The following is a 20,135-nucleotide window of genomic DNA, read 5'->3' on the forward strand; positions in this document are numbered from 1 at the left end:
ATCCTCGTGAAACTTGGCATGTATGTGTATTAGGGGATGAAGTTGTGCCTATCAACTTTTGGGTGCACATGCTCAAGGTCAAAGGTCAAATGTTCAAAATTTAACTATTTCCCCCATATCTATGCAATGCCTGAAGATATTTTCTGGAAACTTAATGTATACTTGTATTAACCAATTAAGATCTCTGGTGAAAGTTTGGGGTCATGAGATTAAAGGTCAAAGGTCGAAAGGTCAAGTAGAAATGTTAAAATTTTACTTTTTTTCTCCATATCTTGGAAAAGGTTTAAGGTATCTTCATGGAACATAGTATATATGCATGTTCTGACTGGCAGTGATTATTTAGGGAATTTTGGGTTCATGGGGTCAAAGGTCATGGGTCAAAGGTCATGGGTCAAAGGTCAAGGGTAATACTTAAAAATTTTACTATTTCCCTCGCATCTATACAATGCCTGGAGGATTATTTTCTTTTTTAAGTTGGTGTATGCATGTTTAACCCAATAGAGATTCTCTGGGAAGTTTTTTGTTTTGTTTTTTGTTTTTTGCCAAAAAGGTCAAAAGTCAAAGATCAAGTGAAAGTGCTGAACTTTACTTCTTCCTCCATATCTCGGAAGTGGCTCAAGTTATCTTGAAACTTAATACATGTTTATGCATGTTCTGCCTGACAATGATTCTCCTATGAATTTTAGGGTCAAAGGTCAAGGGTCAAAGGCCCAGATGAAAATGGTAACAATTTATTATTCAATACAGACATTGCACTTTTCCTCCATACCTTGAAAATTACTCAATGCATAAACTATGAAAGGGTCAAAGTCAAGTAAAAGTCCTAAAATCCCCAAATATATGCTCTCTCATTCATCCAATTAAACCTAGGTCAAGGAAGGTGAACATTCAACACATTTGTGACAAACATGTCATTTTGATATTTTGCCAATTTTGTGAAAATGTAATCATACATTGTCCACATGTACTTTAGACCTATTAGGAGAATCATGCATTATGGCTGAGGCATACCAGTCGCCATAGCGACATTTCTAGTGCTGTTTATTTTGAGGTCAAGGGAATTTTATTTGGGTTGACAAATAAGGTGTGCAAGGGGTTCTTTTGAACTCACAGATGGGTTGTTCGCACTGCCCGGCATTGCAGTTTTTTTGTTGGTTTGTTTGGGTTTTTTTTTAAGACTGTAGTATTTCCCCAAGAAGTGGCTTTGATTGTAACTCTCTTTCTCTGCCACATTGATGCACCTCGGGAATTGAACCATTGGTGGTGAATTCTTTGTCAATCACCCAACCACTAGGCCAGTTCACCTTCTGTGCTCCAGAAAACTTTCCGTTTGTGGTATGCTATTGAAAGGAACATTAATGAATTGATGTATGTGTGACCCTTGGTCTATGGTGTAGGTCAGTGTTTATTCGTTTGTTTTTTATAGGTGGAAAAATGCTGAAAGCAATTAATGGGCAACGTACTCCCAAGTATACATGTGGATTCTGTAAATGCAGCATAATGGTTTAGAATGGTAGAACACATCAATGGATTTTAAGGAAAATTGGGCAATCTGTCCAAGAGTTACAATCTGTAATGTTTTGACCCTACCATCGCTACTCGAGAAGGCTGTAGTAATTATGTAATGTCATAGAACTGGAACAATATTGAAAGAAACCGGAAATTGAGTGAAAAATCTACACATTTTCAGTTTTTAGCAAAATAAAGAGCACTTGACTTATACTACTTCGGTTGGCAGGGGGAAAATATGTAGTGCTTACTGGTAATTTCCTTATGTCTGCAAGTAGTCAAGGATATGTGTACTTTACCAAAAAAAGATGTTATTAGGCATTCTGAAATTTGTTTTAATAAAAAATGGGTTATAGATGAAAAATAACAATAGTAATGGAAGACTCCAAAGTCTCAACAATCAAATATTTATGTGATAGCCTTTAACTGTTATGCAGACCAAACTTGAATGCCTTATCCCACATGTTGATATCCATGTTGGTGAATATTACAAGATGATCTTGATGTTACATCTTCTGATTCAGCCTCTCCAAAAATTTAATGTTAAATCACAAATCTACATTAGGAGATTTTTCCGAAAGATGCAGGTGTTTTGGATACCAAATTCATACTGTGGCCGTAATGTGGAATTTAATGGAAATTTTGATGGAATCGACCTAGTTTGATGTGCCATATTATTTCCTACAATATACCATAAACTGGTGGTAAGGGTCCACTACAAAATATAGCTCTCTCCTGGGGCATGCCGTACTGTGCTGGAAAGTTGAGCCATAGTCACTGTCAGAGGGAGAAGAAAAAAAAAAAACTGATTGGATTCCAGGAAAATTGTGTCTGGGTGCAGGTAGAGTAGTTTCGTCAGTCGGGTTGCCACACACAAAGTCAAATCAACCCCAAGGTCAAGGTTAGACATGGGCAGAAAGAAAGCCAGTCTGTGTGTGGTTCTCTGGGTCACTGAAATGCCATGGCCATGGGATTAGGCACCATTGTTCATCACACAAGTTTAATACTGAAAGAGGAAGTTGGCAAGGGTGGGGGAGGGGGTGGGAATGGGCCAGGAAAATTGATATTGGATAGTGTCAACTTTCCCTAGATGCAGTGTGTTGTTTTATTCGCAATTTGTATGCACATCTTCTGTTAAAGTGGCAATGTTTACAGGATTCTTTTCTCAAGCTGGGGCGATTTCTGTGAACTTTACTTATTGACAGTCTTGCAGATTATATCAAGAGGTTTTGGATTTTGAGGAGTGGCACTTTGCATCAAGAAAGATATTGATGTCAGTTTTAGAGTAATGATCAAGATGTGCTTTCTTTTTCTCTTCCATGAAGGAGTCTTTGCAACAAAATTTGAGTGATTAGTGAACGTCCAGCGAATGTCCCTGTTGTACTTCGGTAGTTGTCTTGCTCTGGATGCAAGTTGTGCCTTGCATACTTCTTTCAGACTTGATTGGCGGGTTCAAAATGAAGATGACCATTGTCATCGTGGCTAAATGGATGCGACCTCGATCTGAACTGGACATTGCCAAATTGAAAGTGGGGCCGATCTCTTTGTGATTGACATCCCCGGTACATATATGATCCGGAGAATCAATATTATCTTTTTGGACTTGTTTGACGAGGGTGCAGAGAAAAAAGGCAGAGGTGGGTCCGAGCTTTGGGACGCATCTGTTTTCTCCATTTTTAGGAGCAGTAACAAGTGTGGAGATGCCATCGTCAATTTGCTCGGCGACTTTTTATTTCGAGCAGGAATTCTCCAGCCAGCTGTTAGATGCTCCAGAGTTTGTAACCCCCATTTTTTTTTCTTCTGTTTTTTTTTCCATGATGCCGGTTGTTTTGTTGTGGCAGGAGTGGAGTGTAGCACACCCCCCCCCTTATTTTTTTTCACGAAGTGTTTCTCTACCCGGTCAGTCACCCTACATTTCTCACCCTACTTACCAAGACGTGCCCAATGTGTAAACCCCTCTTCCATCCCATGACTTCAAGGGCCTGAGCACGGTAGGATGATCTTCAAACGATTAGCATGTCCCCCACCTTGCAGGAGTAACACAAGTCAACTCACTTCCAAAACAGTGCCTTTGGCAAGCGTTTGCATATATGCATATAACTACTGTGGGTTACCCTACTGTGTAGGTCTATATGCATTGAAGACACACTGTTGTTGTCCTAAGTTATGGAAAGGTGGTCATTTTGTTTTGCATTATATGTTTTGCGTATGTTTTCTCTCTAAGCGAAGTATCGCGATTGATGGAATAGGTTTTGTGATGCTGTCACATGAAGATACTTTGTGATTCTCAAATACAGCAGTTCACTTTCATATCCCATAGAAAGAAAGCAGGAAAGATTATGTGCATTTTTTGTCTAGTCATAACAAAGCCAAAACAGTGGAATTAGTGTTAAAACAAAAATCTTATTGACAATTTGCAGATCTGGCTTTGTTTTTGTAACCGTTGAAGAGTCTTAGCTTTTGGGATGCAGTGCTCCATTTGGTTGCCGGTTGGAGTTGGAAGGGAGTATTACCCTCCTCCACTAGTTCTCCATACTAGGGCCAGCATCCAGTGAGGGCAATCTCCCCCTGTCTTTTCTCCATGGTGACCACCGGAGTAGTATGCAAATTGGAGCCACGAGTCAATGACCTGGCTGCTAACTAGGAGACATGAGAACTAGAAGGAGGAAAGAGGAGGAGGAGGAGGAGAAAAGTTCTCTAACTGGAATCCTCCCTGGTGTTAAGACGTGGTGATTTCTTCCTAGGGTCATAGCTGGTCACTCCGTTCCCTTCCTGTGTAAAATATTGTTTTGTTTTGATTTGTTTTGTTTTTGTTTTGTTAAGTGTGTGTGTGTGTGTGTGTGTGTGTGTGTGTGTGTGTGTGTGTGTGTGTGTGTGTGTGTGTGTGTGTGTTTGTGCTGCAGTGGAGTGCTTCAACTCCAGTTTGCTCTCACAGGTTTGAGTAAAAACATTTGGGCCATTTTTGATTGGTAGCCATCAACCCTGCAATAGGACTAACAATTTTTCAGGAGGCAATCATATGGGAGTGAAAATTCATGGTCATTCCAAACTCATGGGAGAGTTTTCAGGAGGAGAGCCAGGGCGTTTGTTTTCATTTCACACTTTACGCTGCAATTTGATTGTTGATAAATTTGATGAAAACAAGAGGAATTTCTGTATCTTCTATTCTGAGTTCCATAAACTGTGGGGGTAGTCTTTTATGATGTGTTTGAGAGTGTCTTGTATGTTTCATATCTTTAAATGTTGTGGCATCTGCCCCCAGATACACGGATTTGTGGTGATACAGTATGATTATTATGTAGGCCTAATGACATCTTCATTCGAGTCATGATTTATCCACATGGAGACATATTGGTACTTGCTATAAATTATGTGCAAGTAAGAGGTTGGGTTAAACATTCACCGTACTTTTGTTTCATACAATGTTCAATTGTTCTTCCATGTAAATTTAGAGAACAAATTTCTTCAAATGCTACTTTTGCTTACCAGAGAAGTCTTCTTTTTTTTTCTTACCTGCAGAAATTATAATAAAACTCTAAGATGGACATCTCTAGATCCTCTTGGATTGATAAAACTCTTTGAGGGCTATGAAGATTATTTTTCTCCAGAGGCCTTTGAGGATATCATTAATAGAGTAAGTATCATTTACATGCCTTGTTTCTATTTTGATAAGTAAGTGGTCTGTACAACAGGGTAGCTCTTACATCTCTTCAGTTGAAATTTAGCACTTGTTTTTCCCCTTTATTCAATTTATATTTATCTCTTTGTTAAGTTTAGGATATCTTTTTGTAATTTGAAAATTTTTGTAAACATAATTTGAACATTCACTGATGGAATTTTGTAGAAACGAAAAAATTGCTTTACAATGATAGTTCATGTATGTTAAACTGTTAACGCAATGGTACATTGTTTGATGTCATTCTGTATCATCCCTAAGTTATGGTGTAATAAGGAAACTCCCAGACTGATAACAATCAGCAATGCTGAGTGATAGTTATTTTAGAGATGTCTAATGGTACAAATGTCTTTAAGTTTGTTTGAATCGTTTGTTGTTGATGAGTTCTAACTGTGCTGAATTTTATTGCATCCATTAACACATTTCATCTTGTTTGTGCCTCTTGTACCCCACTTTCCACCCATTTCCCCTCTGACCTGTTCTCGCCCCAACCCCCCTCCTGTCCTTCCCCCCTTCCAGACGGGTATTGGGCATGCATATCAGGTGAAGCCTTGTCTCAACCCTCAGGACCAGGAATGCCCTGATATGGCGCCCAACAAACAGTCCGGTGAGGTAAGTAACCATGGCAACCGCCTCTCTCTTCATTCATGTGAATGGTGTTTGATGACTGAAGGATGTACACAATATCCATATATACATTGCAGATGTTGATTCTATTGCGTAATACTCGTTAGATATTACGTCAGGAGAGAGCCCGCCATGTGTGCATGCGCAGTAGAACCAATACGTCATCGTGCATGCTGAGATTCGGACGCAGGATTTTATCCCTCCGTTTTTCTGGCTTTTTTCTTTTCGGATTTTGCCTATCTAGTGAATGTGTTTTGGGGTAAAATTGCTTCAAGACACTAGAACTGTACCCTGCAATCGGGCAGACAAACAGTTTCGAGTATCAAATCATGGATTCATCGGTTCCGCCGATCTCGATGAAAGAAAAATTTCGCGCTGCCGCTCCACGTGAGCCCACGGCAGCTTCACACGCCGCCACGGGCGGACAACCAGCCGCCGTACAGGGGAAGCTCACAGAGCTGTGTGCCCCTACGGCTACACAAGATGGCGGGAAATCGAAACCTGCTCAGCGCACAGCACAAGTAAAGAAGAGCAAACCTACAAATCCCGCAAAAACCCAGTCATCGACAAGCTCCGATGTGAACACTAGACTGAGTAAATTGGAAGACTTGCTGGAGTCGGTTATTCAGCGATTACCGGCCGAAAATCGTACTGCAAACTCTACAGGAGTATTGCATCCGTCTGCAGTTACACCGCAGCCACGGGCTGCACACACTACCGATGATATGTATACACATACGAGTACACAGCAGCCATACAGTGGCGAACATTGTGAATACACGGGCGCCGGTATGGGGCAAACGCATTCAATCGCGGATGACGAGGAACGCTACCCAATCATGCCAGACGAAGTGCCACATATTGCGGCGAAGTTCGCAGTGAACGCAGATATCGGGGAACCGATAGAAGAAGAAATTGCTCAGTCAGCTACATATTTGCTCACACACCAACTGGAAAACAAAGCACTAGAGGAGACAGCAGCTAAATATGCTCTGCCCAGTAACTGCCAAGCTATGGATTCCCCAAAAGTGAATCCCTTCATTTGGGACAATCTTCCGACACATACAAAGTCAAGAGACTTGAAACTACAAAAAATTCAGAAATCGATGACAAAGGGCATTAATGCCTTTGTCCGTTCGCTTCCATCGGGCAACATCACGGACCCACAACAAGATGCGCTGGCCCTACTTTGCAGTTCTTCTTTTGAGTTGAATTGCTTACGACGTGAGCTAATCAAACCAGACCTAGACTCGAGATGTGCCAGGCTGTGCAAGCCAGAGAATATGGTTGGTACTACCAACAAACTACTGTTTGGCGACAACCTCAGCAAGAAGGTTAAGGACCTTATGGAAGAACAGAAAGTTACGGCAGGGGTGATGAAGGGACAAAGAAAGAGCTACTCAAGCCCACATCCCTACAGGGGATTCAGGCCCTCGCCGGGGTTCGCTAGTGCTACCCACCGAAGCTACAAGGAAGCAGGCTGGTCCAGATCTCGTGCCCCTGCCACTGCGACTCGGCCTTTTTCTGGTACTGGTGACCGGCCTTTTTTAGAGCGGAACCCGAGGCAGTACCGCCAGAGCCAACCACAAGGCAACAAGAAGCCACTGCCTCCAGCGCCTCACACACAACGGAAACGCTAAGCCTTACAGAGGTGAGAGATGAAATAACTCTAGAAACCCCTCATGATTCTCCCAAAGTTGGAGGTCGACTGTATGCCTTTCAGGATAATTGGCGAGCTGTTACATCTGACCCATCTATTTTAGAGGTCATAAATGGTTACAAACTAGAATTTGCGGCCACGTTGCCACCATCCAGAAACAAACCCCCAAGAAGCTACAGGCTTTCTGAAACTGATAGAAGAGCTCTATCCATTGAGATTAATAAACTGTCTGAAAAAGGGGTCATTGAAAAATGCTCCAGAGAAACAGGAGACTTTGTCTCTAATATTTTCTCTAGACCTAAGAAAAATGGAGGTACACGCCTCATACTAGATTTAACAGATCTGAATAAGTATTTACCTTACCAACATTTCAAAATGGAAAATATCCATACTGCCTCACAGCTCTTGTCAAGAAATGCCTACATGGCATCAGTCGACCTCCAGGATGCATATTATGCAGTCCCCATCCACCCATCTCACAGAAAATTCTTCAAATTTGTTTGGGAAGGCCAGTATTGGCAATATAAGGCCCTGCCTAATGGCTTGAGCACTGCTCCTCGATTATTCACGAAATTGTTGAAACCTCTCTTGGCAATGTTAAGGCAGCAAGGCCACACTGTGGTTTGTTATCTAGATGATACACTCATTATTGGGGACACAGTAGAACAGACAAAGAACTCTGTTAAAGCAGTCACTCAGGGCTTAGAAAGCCTAGGATTTCTAGTACACCCAGACAAGTCTGTACTACAGCCACAAAAAGTGATCCAATTTTTGGGCTTTATCTTGAACTCGGAAGACATGACTCTTCGATTGCCAGAGGCAAAAATGCATGAAATTAAGACGCTCTGCTCAGAGCTCAGATTGTCCCCAAGCACTACAATTAGGCAAGTTGCCAAAGTGATCGGAAAGCTGGTGGCAGCCACGCCAGCAGTCCAGTATGGGCCTTTGTTTTATAGGGCCACAGAGAAAGAGAAAGTTGTTGCCTTAAGATTGCACAGAGGTCACTTTGACAGGAGAATGTCATTATCACATGAATCTAAACAAGAACTCATTTGGTGGGTTTCCAATGTCCAGTCGGCATTCATGCCACTAAGAAGACCCAATCCGTCTGTTGAAATTCGTACAGACGCAAGTGGTAGTGGTTGGGGTGCCACTAACCTACACAATTCCACAGGGGGTAGGTGGAATGAAGAGGAGTTAAGATATGTCAAAGACAGTAAGATAAATTATCTTGAACTGCTAGCCGTAAAATTTGGGCTGCAATCACTATGTAGTAGAGCTTACGATGAGCACATTCTCATCCGCACGGATAACACCACTGCAGTTTCCTACATAAACAATATGGGAGGAATGAAATCAGTGGAATGTAATAACATTGCGAGAGACATTTGGATGTGGTGTATTGATCACAATGTGTGGGTAACGGCATCACATTTGCCAGGCAAACTAAACGAAGAAGCAGATCGCTTGTCTAGAAAGTTTGATGACCGGACAGAATGGATGCTTGACAGGGACATTTTTCAATCCATCACTGCTAGATTTGGAGAACCTGAAATTGATTTATTCGCATCTAGACTGAATAAGCAAGTACAGAATTATGTTTCATGGTTGCCTGACCCAGAAGCAGTGTCAGTCGATGCATTCACTCTCAATTGGAATGGATTGAAATTCTATGCATTTCCCCCATTTTGTCTGATTGCAAAATGCCTGCAAAAAATAAGGGAGGATAATGCAGATGGATTAATCATTGTACCCAACTGGCCCAGTCAAGCATGGTTTCCCCTCTTGCGAGAAATGACAATTGGGAAACCTATGTTGCTTCATAGGAGCAAGACACTCCTAACACTCCCAAATTTGAACACACCTCATCCCTTACATGCAACTCTTGATCTTCTTTGTTGCAGGCTTTGTGCACACCACTAGAGCACCAAGGAATTTCGAGGGACATCATTAACATCATGGCCGCTTCTTGGAGAGATTCCACCAAGGCGCAATACAATATCTACATTAAAAAATGGTACCAGTTTTGCCGTGAGAACAATATCAACTGCTACTATGCGGATGTTACGGATGTCCTCAAATTCCTCAGTAAACTCTATCATGTGGAAAATGCAGCTTACAGCACCATAAACCAAGCTCGCAGTGCTTTATCATCTTTCTTGACACTAAATGACGCTTCGTGTACAGTTGGTACACATCCCTTAGTCTGTCGGTTCCTGAAAGGAGTTTTTCACCTACGGACTCCCTTGCCCAGATACAAAGAAATCTGGGATGTTGGTCCTGTTTTTAGATTGTTGCGTATTATGTCACCAGCAAAGTCGCTGTCTATGAAGAAATTAACATTAAAACTGTGCATGATCATTGCTTTGACTTCAGCGCAAAGGATTCAGTCTCTGAAATTCATGGATCTTGATCATTTGCAATTGAGAAACAATTCAATTACCTTTCACTTTGAAAAACTGATCAAGCAGAACCGACCAGGGAATGTTGGGTTTTCGGTTACCCTGGAATCTTATCCTCCAGACAGACGCCTATGCGTAGTAAGGTACCTCAGAGAGTATATTGAGAGAACAAGTATGCTCAGGGGGGATGAACGACAGCTATTCATCAGCTACAAGAAACCCCACAAAAGGGTATCATCACAAACTATTGCTCGTTGGCTGAAGGAAGTGCTTACATCAGCAGGTATCAACACTGATAAGTACAAAGCGCATAGCACTCGAGCAGCATCAACTTCAGCCGCAACCAGGGGTGATGTACCAGTGACTGCAGTACTTGAACAGGCTGGATGGTCAAACGAACGAACGTTTCGACGTTTCTACAATAAGCCAAAAGACGCCAAAATGAGCTTTTCGCAGGCTGTCACTCGTGTAGCAGAAAACTAATGACCTCTTGGTAGGTGCTTCAGTTATTCACATAACATTTATGTTACGTCTGGGGGAAAAATGTATCGTCACAGGCTTTAAAGTCTCCTGACGTAATATCTAACGAGTATTACGCAATAGAATAGAAAGATTAAACGAGAACTTACCTGTTCGAAGCTTTAATCTCGATTCTATTAAGTAATAGGAGGGTGATATTACGTCCCCTCCACACCCACCCTGCTGTTCTAACAGGAGTGTAAGTCGGCTTTGTTTCGAACAGGATTGCAAGTTCCCGTTATCTTTCATCTAGTGACAATCCATTTTTCACTCTTCGAAAATTGGTTCTACTGCGCATGCACACATGGCGGGCTCTCTCCTGACGTAATATCACCCTCCTATTACTTAATAGAATCGAGATTAAAGCTTCGAACAGGTAAGTTCTCGTTTAATCTTTCTATTATGCTTTTCCTCCATGAAGTCTTTTGTGTTCTGCATGTCAGGTTCTATGCACTCTTATACCACTTCTTTATTCCTGTGGAAGGTGCAAGTGCTTACTTGCCTCTGTGTTCAGATGGTTCAGATGAGTACATTGTTTGTTTTAGAAAAATAGGAGCATTTGAGTTTGGCAATAGTGGATACTCTGTGCTAGATCATTGTCAGCTTTCAAACCAAGTAATTTCCACCTGTTATCAATGATGGCAAAGCTGTCTTTTTTTCTGCTCATCCCTTCATCATTGCTATATTGGTAGTTATTTACTCACAAATTTGAGCTCTGCTGTTTCTATGACTTTGATTGAAGACTTTGATTGTTTATTCAATGGAAATGGAAATAAAATTGAATTGAATTGAATTGAAGAGGGAGCATGATGAAGACCAAGAAATGAAAGAAAGCTGACTTTGGTATTTTTTTCAGAGTGTTCAAGTTTGTAACCATCAAACCATTGTTTCATTCCCCCACTCCCATTCTGCGGATAACACCTAAACCCACACCCCTCTTCCAACCCCAAAAGATTCCGGACATTGCTAGCCAGCTGACCGGGGGTTGTGCTGGCTTTGCCAGCCGCTACATGCAGTGGCCGGAGGAGCTCATCATCGGCGGGGTGACCAAGAATGAGAGTGGTGTCATCAACAGGTGAGATTTTAACAGCTCTTGTCTCTTCTTTCAGCTTAAAGGATGAGTTCATCCAGATATATGTCGCTTATTGAAAAAAATTAGCAGTAATATTAGTAGAACCCATTAGTGAAAGTTTGAGGAAACTCGGACAATATGTTCAAAAGTTGTGAATTTTTAAAGTTTCAGTGCTGTCATTGCTGAATGAGAAGACTGAAACAGTTTGAGACATTACTGCTTGACAACAGTATTTACAAAGAAAATATGAACAGAATTCAACGTACTTCCATATTTTTTAGCAAAGTGAAAGAGTGCTTGACTTCACTGTTTCAGAAAGCAGGAGAACAATATTACCTTTAACATGTACTTTTCACAAAATATGAACTGTCTTACGGATTTCTGATTCTCCTCAAACTTTCAGTGATGGGTTCTACTAATACTGCTGCTTTCACTCAATCCACTCATATACTGTCTGTATGAGGGTAAACTTGTCTAAACCTTCTCAAAAAAAAAACAACAACACGCGAATGTGTACGACATACATCACTTCTCAATAAAGCACTCCCTTGTACATGGATTATTACTGAACTAGAGAATGGTATTTAAAGCAAGTTCTCTTGTAGGCCTATACGAGCAATGGGAATAATGAAGTATTAGGCCCTCAAACCCTGAAGCAATATGGGATGTCTCCCGTTAATTTGTTCCTGTGTGATCCTAGTCAAATAATTTCCAAGACATGTGTCATTTAGTCAAGTGTTATTTGTCACTGGCAATTTTGTTGGATATATCTTTCGGCGAAATCAGTCGCAAGATGTTTTCTGTTCATCTCCAGGCACACAAGTCTGGTGACAAACTCTTGTGATAATTAGATTATCGGTGGCTGTGCTACTTGATCGGGGACACATTGCCCATAATTAGTGTAGATCTTGAAAGACTGATCTCATACTTGTAATGTACATGCACCCCAACTGTCTAAAGGCCTATTTCTATTCGTGATTGAGTGCACCTTACATTCGCAAATTGTGCAGACATCAGTGGGTGTAGAATAGCATTTCCATCATCATATCTTGAGATTTTGTTCAAGGGAGAATGGTGGAATACTATTTAAGTTATAGAATGAGACAAAAACTGTACTTTGAAAGATATCACAATTTTATGAAAGTCTTGGTAACGATGATCATTGAAGATTAAACCACAGGGTATCATTTATCACATGAAATTCATCCCTTCAGTATTGTTGAGGAAATGATACGTATTGTGAGTTCACGCAGAGGGCATTATGTCTGTGTGGCGCATAGAAGTCGAGATTACCTTGAAAGATTGGGAGTAAGAAGAGCGCTGGTAGGTATTTAGGAATGACAGGCATTGATTGATTGACAGCTGTCTGTCACATGGAATATTCTATTAACACTCTCCCTCCCAAAAAACCTTGCAGTGCTGAAGCCCTCCAGACGGTCATTCAGCTCAGGGGAGAGAAGGACATGTACGAGGCATGGAAGAACCACATCAAGGTGGACGAAATCAGGTGGACGGAGGACAAGGCGCGGTCCATCCTGGAGGAGTGGCAGAGGAAATTCACAAACGTAAGTATTCCAGCAATGTCCAGAGCTGGACACTGGGTCAGAGTTCCTCTTGACCCACTGGGGACGAGCTGATTTCATGTGAACAAGAGTTTCCCATAGACACCTGCCCGAGTGTATTTGGGAGTAGTCTTCAACAGGTTAACATCTTGTGTTTCTTTATCATTAAAGGAGGTTTGATTTCTTTGTGTTTATCTATTATATGTATGCAAACCAATATGTTTTCAAAAGGTGTATCCTCAAGCTGCCTATTTCTTCTCTAGTGTAACAAGTATTTGTGTATGATCGAACTAAAAAGTTACCCTGATCTTTTCCAGTTTTGCTACATTTTGTTTGTCAGTTGATACAGTAATATATCACATGAAAAGTCAGTGTTTCATCAGTCTTAAGATTTTTTTTAACTTGTCTGAACTTTTATGCTAACAATGATACCTCTTTTGATTATTACAGATTTTAGTTATTACAGATTATGATTTTTACAGATTTTAATATTTCACTCTACGATTGTTCCCCGAACATTTTTTGTCAGGTCGTGCGCAACTCCACGATGACCAACTCAACTCAAGACGTGAATGCACTCTCCTCCGCGTCCCTCAATGACCTCCTCAAAGACTTCTCTCAGACGAGTGTCGTCAGGGTTGCCATGGGTTACGCAATCATGGTACTTTTTTTTTTTTAATACTCCCATATGCTAGATGTCTTTTCTTCCTAATTTCCTCCTCATTTCCTCAGTATCTCTTATCTTTTGTGAAAACTGTGTGTGTGTGTCTTGGAAAACTCTTCAATCTGTATACCTTCATGTACTCCACCAAGTTAGGAAATAAAGATAATTTCCCATCTTCTTTCTTGAATCTTATAGTTGACATTGCTCTCTTGCAAAATACTTTGGTCATCACAGGTTGTACATTTGTTGATTTGATTGCCGTGATGCGATCTGCTCAAGTACATGTAGGTTGATGCAAATACCCCATTGATGTCTGTGGACACAATTCCTTTTTTTAGTCAAGTACGGCAGTCCAGCCATTTTTCCAGTCATGTATCCCCTTGAGGCATATGAAGTCATGTAGACTGCCTTCTCCATGGAAAACAGCCACATTGTGTTGGGTAGTATAAAAAGCCCTGAACTCTATTTTATAAGCTTGTTCCAAGTCTATTTCTTAGAGTAGACTCTAGTGAAAACAAACCCCATGGTTTTGCCAAGATCACTTAGTTGTATTGAAGTTTTGTGGATGAACGTTTTTGCCTCCTCTTTGTCTCGCAGGTGATGTACGCCACGTTGACGATGATGAAGCTGTACGATGGGGTCCTCTCCCAGGGTGGGCTGGGTCTCTTTGGGGTGCTGCTGGTGGCAGGCTCCGTCTCTGCAGGGCTTGGCTTCTGCGCTCTTATTGGCATTGTATTCAACGCATCTACAACTCAGGTAGACTGGATAAAGTCTTCTTTTCCTTTGCGTGCTGACATGTTTGTTAAATGTGCTTTGTTTGCCTCGATTTTGTTGGTGTATCTTAGGGTGTGTTTATGCTCAATTTGCAAAGGCAGAATCAGCTTTTCAAAACGCTGATTCAAAACGCTGATTCAAAACGCCATTCACGGGAGCAGTGTTTATGCTCACTTTCTTCGAGCCTTGGAAAGAGCGTTTGCGATTGCTTCGCTGACCTCAGCAGAGGCAGGTCAAATTGGGGCGCATGCTGCGATCGGTGGCCTGGCCTGGGAGAGCAGCTGGGAAAGACATGTGTATGCACAGTACATGGGAAAACTGCACAGGCCAGGGTAGCTGGCTGGCTGGGCGCGCGCTTTTTCACGTGAACCGGAAAGGCGTTTAGATGACATCACTCTAAACGCGTTTAGAAACGCTGTTGCGTTCATGCTTCCCCATCAAACGTGATTAGTCAGAAACGCCGATCGTAAACGCACCTTTTTGTGCGTTTTGGATCGGCATTTTGAATCAGCGTTTCTATCGAAATGAGCATGAACGCAACAGCGTTTTGCACTAATCACGTTTCAAAAGCCTGATTTTGGCCCCCAAAATGGAAGCATAAACGCACCCTTATTCTGCTCAATTTGAACACCCTTGTTTGCTAATGCCTTACCTGCATTGTTGCTGTTTTGAATTACTCTGTTGGAAAAAAAAAAGTGGGGAAACAGGATTACATCATGAAAGACCATTAGTGGGACTGAAGACAAGTATTAGTCTTTGTTTTTGTTTTTTTAGCTGAAATTTATCATTCATCTGTCAACAAATTGTGCTCCTTTTACCGATATTATAACATATTACTAGCTCCACTTGTCGTTTTGTATTTTAAACTATGTGGCACTACTTTCATATGTATTTGTAACTGGCATGGGTCAAATGTTTTATAGATTACTGATAGTGTTGTTTCTTTGTATCCTGTCACCCCATTGTTGTATTTTGGCAACATGACATTGAAAGCTAGTAGATCCATTTACATGCTCGCCTACTTTTAGTGGGAAATTCAACTTCCAATGTTTACATTTGACTGAGGCATTCTTCAAATAACTTCTAATTTGAAGACAGTACTATGATAGGAAGTAGCCAATAGCCTTATCTGAATTGAGGGGTGTGTTTGTAAGACAAGTTTGATGTGAACTTGTGAGCAATGAGACTCCTTGTGTGTGTGTGTGTGTGTGTGTGTGTGTGTGTGTGTTAAACCTGCATGTTGCAGCCAGCACAGATACATGCAAGGGCTACTACCTTTTCACATTACCGAGACTATTTTTTTTGGAGAGGATGAGTTGATTGAAATATTCCCATCACCTCCCCCAAACCATTGGGTGTCGCCCAGGAGCCAGGGAGGGGAGGATCAGGTTGGAGTGGTGATGGTGACGATGGTGTTGGTAGTAGTGGTGGTGGTGTGTTGTTGGACTGGCAAAATGAGCCCCCCTTTGACGGAAGCGACATGTGCAAAAACACGTTCCCGGCCAGGGAGGGGGAGCGCTGGGTTAGGGTGATGATAATGATGGTGGTGGTAGTAGTAGTGGTGGTGATGGTGGTGTGTTGTTGGGACCGGCAAAACAGCCCCCCTTTGACGGAGGCGACATGTGTAAAAACATCTCCGTGATGCCTGACGGTTGGAGGCAAGAAAGGCCTAATGGGGGTCTCCTCTGTTTGTCTTCCTCCCTTGTCGGATCACATCCTCTCTTTTTTTTTTCCGGGTTGGAAGAGGGAGGATGGAGGGAACGAAAAGAAAACACTGAAAGTGAACGAATGATGGGGAAAAGGAGAGTGGAGAGGCGACTTGATTTTTGAGTGGGAAAAATATTCTGAGGGAAAATTAGTGGGCAGAGCTAAAGTGCAGATTCAGAGGAAAGATGAGAGTGCCTTATGAAAAATGTTTTGTTTCATGCAAAGAATGATTGAACAAGAAGGAAGAATAAAGTATAAGATGATTTGTGTGTTCATTCATAAATGTCCCCACATGTTGGAAAGAATGTGGATGAAAAGAGAGTAAAAGAAAGTGATGTCACACACATATGTGTGCATACTCTCACTGAAGATGTGGCAGTTTGTTGAAAAACAAAAGATAAAGAGTAAAATAAAGAGATATTCAAAAAATAAGCTGGGAAAGACTGTGATTGCAGTATGTTTAAAAGTCAAATTGAAAAAAAAATTGAGATTGGGAAAATTTTTTTGGAAAAACGCTGACTTGGAGAAGCAGAAATTGGGGTGTGAGATTGCAAACTATAACTGAATTGAAAGTGGTTTGAAGGAAGTGGATGCACAAAAGACGGGAGAATATTTGACAAGATAAACAGTTAGAAAGAAGGAAAGAATAAGGGATGAATGGCTATGCTAGGAACTTCTAGTTCAAGGAGATAGCTCACCATACCCAACTGATTATAGTCAACGTGTGATAAGCGTAGAATATGGAAGAATAGCAGAAGGGGGCAGAAAGAGAGAGAGAGAAAGATAGAGAGAGAGTGAGAGAGAGGAGACACCGTGTGTAAGGAGGAAGAGAAAGGTTCAATGCAATATGGGCTAATACAGGCAGGCATCACTCATCGAAACTAATGAGAAAGGTCAAGGGTCAGAGCGTCACATGGTTGGTGCAGGGGGCCCCAGAGGGACTCCAGCTATGCATGTGGTCCTGACCTAGTCTCGGTGCCAAGGCACTTTGATTTTGCGTGCTCTGAACTTTGGGACAGCGGGTTCCGGTGGTACTTTCACGTCTGTGATCCCACCAAACATGCATTGATGCAAGTGCATCTAAATCTACTGTCGATAAAATATTCGGTTAGCAGATTATACCTTTATAAAGTAGATGATTTTATCGTAGCAATCCCATATTTGGAGCAACGAAACTATTTCTTTGCAGTACATTTATAAAGGTCAGTCTGTAATTGCAGACTACTGATGCTGGAGTAAATCAAAGCATTGTTATAAAGCATTAGAAAAAAAAAGACGCCTGCACGGAACTCAGATGTACTGGACGATGAGCTCACCAATCAACATAGTTTTCTTCAATAGCAGAAATTGGCAGTATGCTTGAACACTTCCTTTTAAGATGGTCCTAACAGTTATGATTGATATGAGTGATTTTGAAGATACCCTCCTCCCCCCCCCAAAAAAAAAAAAGAAAAGAAAAGAAAGAGACAGCTGATAGCTTCTGTTCCTCATGTTCCTACTTGCACTCACTTCAGCACAGGAAGACCAAAGAGGTGATACCTTCTTGCAAAGAGTTAAGCAAGTGGAACTCTATTGTGCCTTCAGTGGTGTACAAATTTGCCGGGTAGGGTTAGACACTGTACTATGCAGTGCTTGATATGTACCGCAGAAACATCTCCCCTTTTTCTCTGTGACTTCCATTCTTCACCAGAAGCACAAAAAAAAGAAAAAAAGAACAAGAAGAGGCACAAAAGATAGCAACGGCAAGTGTAGTGGGCAAATCTGTTTCCTTCTGTGTGTTACTTGACACACTTTATTGACCCCGATGTCCTAGTCGTTGATTAACCTCCAAGCTCCAGAGTTTAATGGGGTTTCTTTCCCTGTTACTACGTTTATATTTTCTCTCTCTCTCTCTTTCTGTTTTCTCTCACTTCTTCTGTTTTTTTCCATGTAACAAATTTAGTCACACAGTGCTCCTCTTTCTCACATCGCCACTTTCGGGTTTTACCATTTTTAGCACATGGAACCGGTGTCAGACATCTAGTTACGCCGAGCTTTTCTTCTCGTTTCCACTTTTCTGCAGGTTTTACCATTTTTAGCACTTGGAGTCGGCGTGGACGACATGTTCCTACTCGCACACACATCTACCTCAATACCTTCAGAAATTCCACTAAGGGTGAGTAGAAAACCACTGTGGATGGTGTGATGGATGCAAAAGAATGCTTCTGACTAATATGAATCTGATGAACTACCAATCTTTAGACCTTCTGAAGTATGGCAAACTTTAATCTGGATGTTTGAAAAAAAAAAGTTACATTCTGTATGTTGGAAGCTGATCAGAATTATTAGACAAAAATTTAAATCATTGTCAAAATTTCAGTGATCAGCCTTGATTGTCCAAACAGACCTGTCCCCTATGAATTTAAGTGGATTGGAAATGTGGCATTCTTGCCATGTTTGAAGTGTTGTGGTATGTAGCACAGATGATTGGACTGAAAAGTACATTGTACGTTACCTTTTTTATCGAGTGGAAATGCCACAGAATTCCAGTTTACACACTACACAATATTTCCTCTTTCTGTCAATGTGTTGGATTTGCAATGGATTGGAATGATTTGTGCCCATTTACCAGGAAAGGGTTGGTACAGTTATGGTTGAGATGGAGACTCAGTATTAACTATTTGGGAAATAATTAGAAACCATTTATATGAAATATTAATGAGCATTCAATTCTATAAAGAGGAATTGAAAGTTTATTCAATGAAAATCGGTTTTTTGAAATGACTGGGATATCCAAGAACAGTGTTGCCCTTACCACGTTGTTATACTTTGTTTTCTTATCTCAGCCATTTCAAAATTTCATCAGATAAACGTTGAATTCTGCAAATCTTGCAAAGAGTTGAAATCTGAATCCCCATCTCAACCAGAGCTACACCATCCCTTCAACTGAAGGAGTATTGGATATGAATGAACAAGGACCATTTCTATGGACAGTTGACGAATTATACCAACATAAAGAATGAGAATATGTGTGGGTGTGTATGGATGACTTTTCATTGTCATGTCTTGATGTATGATGTGTGATGTAGTAGAATGTGCTAATTTGCTGTGTGCTGTGAGTTGGGATGTAATGATTCAATGGAATTTCATAATGCATATGATGTCTTGCGTACCATGGGAGACTTTTCACTTTCAACTTAATCCCATCATAATTAAACTCAAATGGTTTAATGGTGGAAAATAGGGAGATGGAAAGATAACATACATTTGCTGCCAAATATCCCAAATAGCTATGATTTTGGATTTAAAGATTTCGCATGAAGGAATTCCTATGTGTATCAGAGCATTGAATGACTTGATAAATGGAAAATCTTACAATGTCATCAAGGAATGCATGAAGTAGAAGTGTAAAAGAAGTGGCAGATGTCGAAAATGATGTATAGTGCATTGTACAAACATAACATAGTCTTTGTAATCCTGCTTCTTTGATGACTTTTGAGTTGTAATCGAAAGTCCCACTTTCATTGGATGATGCGTAAGGCAAGTAAAAGGGTTCTTGTATTTTTTTTTTCTTCAGCAGCACAGCAGAAAATATAATATGATAGCATTGTCAAATATCCTGGGAGAGAAATATGTAAAGCTGAAAACGTTTGTCATAACGGTGGGCGCATTGTTGGAGATTTCACGATCTGTCGGCTCTCATATTCCGGTGTGAGGTCTGAAATTTGAAACTGGTTGTTCAAAGGAGGCACTAGCCCATCAAAGTTCATTATCTGGTCCCGTTTTTCCGTGGGATCCCAAAGTATGGAGAAGGGAGAAGTCGTCCCCCCAGAACTATACATCTGAGAACCCCCCAGGGAGGAAAGTGCAAATACAGTGTGAGCAAATTAAGATGAATGCGGCCCGTCCCGAACCATCTCATCTCTCGTCCATCAAGAATCACAGGGATGACTTGGTCCGGAGGCTCGGTCGGTCGGGAGGGTG

At 41.2% G+C, this 20,135-nt stretch overlaps 1 protein-coding gene across 1 annotated transcript in view; it reads left to right on the forward strand.

Annotated features, from left to right (window-relative positions):
* The window catches only part of LOC139717437 (protein patched homolog 1-like), a 76,574-nt gene that overhangs the window by 33,625 nt on the left and 22,814 nt on the right, over window positions 1-20,135 (forward strand). The window contains exons 7-13 of the mRNA XM_071628934.1: window positions 5,029-5,143; window positions 5,705-5,797; window positions 11,347-11,468; window positions 12,883-13,030; window positions 13,557-13,688; window positions 14,289-14,447; window positions 18,235-18,327. Coding sequence (XP_071485035.1) covers window positions 5,029-5,143; window positions 5,705-5,797; window positions 11,347-11,468; window positions 12,883-13,030; window positions 13,557-13,688; window positions 14,289-14,447; window positions 18,235-18,327 — 862 coding nt within the window. The remainder of the gene's footprint in view (window positions 1-5,028; window positions 5,144-5,704; window positions 5,798-11,346; window positions 11,469-12,882; window positions 13,031-13,556; window positions 13,689-14,288; window positions 14,448-18,234; window positions 18,328-20,135) is intronic.

Source organism: Diadema antillarum, unplaced genomic scaffold, assembly GCF_040938485.1.
Source record: "Diadema antillarum isolate AM-2024a unplaced genomic scaffold, OU_Dant_1.0 scf00000075, whole genome shotgun sequence".
NCBI lineage: Eukaryota > Metazoa > Echinodermata > Echinoidea > Diadematoida > Diadematidae > Diadema > Diadema antillarum.